General features: G+C 40.0%; 1 protein-coding gene across 1 annotated transcript; it reads left to right on the top strand.

Annotated features, from left to right (window-relative positions):
• Positions 1-262: 262 nt before the first annotated feature.
• LOC132272416 (uncharacterized) lies at positions 263-1,048 on the top strand. Its single transcript, XM_059773572.1, has one exon. The coding sequence runs from the start codon at positions 263-265 to the stop codon at positions 1,046-1,048; it is 786 nt and encodes a 261-aa protein (XP_059629555.1).
• The last annotated feature ends 250 nt before the right edge of the window (positions 1,049-1,298 follow it).

The raw sequence follows: 1,298 nt of genomic DNA, 5'->3' as shown, positions 1-1,298 counted from the left end.
TGATCCTCCAGGTCAGAATGCGGGGATTGATAGAGCTCAGATTTTGGCTTTAATACAGGCCGAAGTTGCACAGGGACGCAGGCAAGCTTGGCCAGTATACAGAAAGCCTTATCATAATCATGTCGATGCCCATGAGTTGCCTAGAAATTTTCAGTATCCCAATTTTTCTATGTACAGTGGTAAAGAGAATTTTTCTATGGTACAACATATTACAAGGTTCACAGCACAATGTGGTGAAGCAGGTCCTAGTCCTTAGTTGAGGATGAGGTTATTCTTTAGCTCTTTTACCGGGGCAGCATTTGAATGGTACAGTAATTTACCAGCCAACTCTATTCAGACATGGGACAAGATGGAAGAAGCTTTCCATACCCAATTCTACCGAACAGAGGTAGAAGCTACGCTGGAAGATATATCCCGTTTATCTCAGTTGCCGAGCGAATTAATTAAAACTTTTATTACAAGGTTCAGAAAAGCTAAACTCAAATGCCGAGTAAGTTTTCCAGAACCAGAATATATCAAGTTGGCATCAAATGGTTTAAACATTGAACATTGCAAGAGGTTTGATAGGGTTGAGTTTCAAGACCTCTTCGATTTAGCAGATAGGGCTTCTCGGTATGAGGAGATACTTAAGGAAGAGAAAGAGAGGAAAAATTCTTCTAAGTGTACTTATTACAAGGACCTTAATTATGAGGTATTCTCGGTAGAAGTTGGAGATGAATTAGAAGTTGATGTTGTAGAGGTCAATATCAAGAAATCATACATCTGTGAGGCATTGGTTAAACCTAAGCTGACTACGGGGGGCAATGCAACATTAACATCAATATCGGCAATAAGAAAAGAAGCTGCCGATACCGGGAAAAGCTATTCTTTTGACTTGTCAAAAACAGACCATATCTTTGATCACTTGATGGCCGATAAACTGATATCTTTGCCTAAGGGGCATAAGATTTCATCGGCAAGTGATCTGAAAGGAAAAGAGTACTATAAGTATCATAACTCTTGGAACCATGCTACTAATGATTGTACTGTTCTACGAGGTGTATTGTAGAAATTTATTGATGAAGGTACTTTGAAGTTCTTGGAGAAAACTTCAGAGACCATGAAGGTGGATACTAATCCATTCCCTACAATCGCATCTACTAATGTGATAAGCTTAGCCAAGCGAAAAAATCGGTAGGAGGCTGAGAAGCCATCAGGTGAATTCCTCTCATCAAATGCGACACCTGAAAAGATGGCAGAACTGCATAAACAATTAAGGGAGGCTCAAATGGCCCTGATAGACCAAGGTTGTTACCCAA

This window comes from Cornus florida, unplaced genomic scaffold (genome assembly GCF_030987335.1).
Source record: "Cornus florida cultivar Cherokee Brave unplaced genomic scaffold, ASM3098733v1 CherokeeBrave_3.0.0_Hap2_Chr09, whole genome shotgun sequence".
Taxonomy (NCBI): domain Eukaryota; kingdom Viridiplantae; phylum Streptophyta; class Magnoliopsida; order Cornales; family Cornaceae; genus Cornus; species Cornus florida.
The sequence above is the reverse complement of the archived record's forward strand: the minus strand, read 5'-3'. Positions and strand labels throughout refer to the sequence as shown.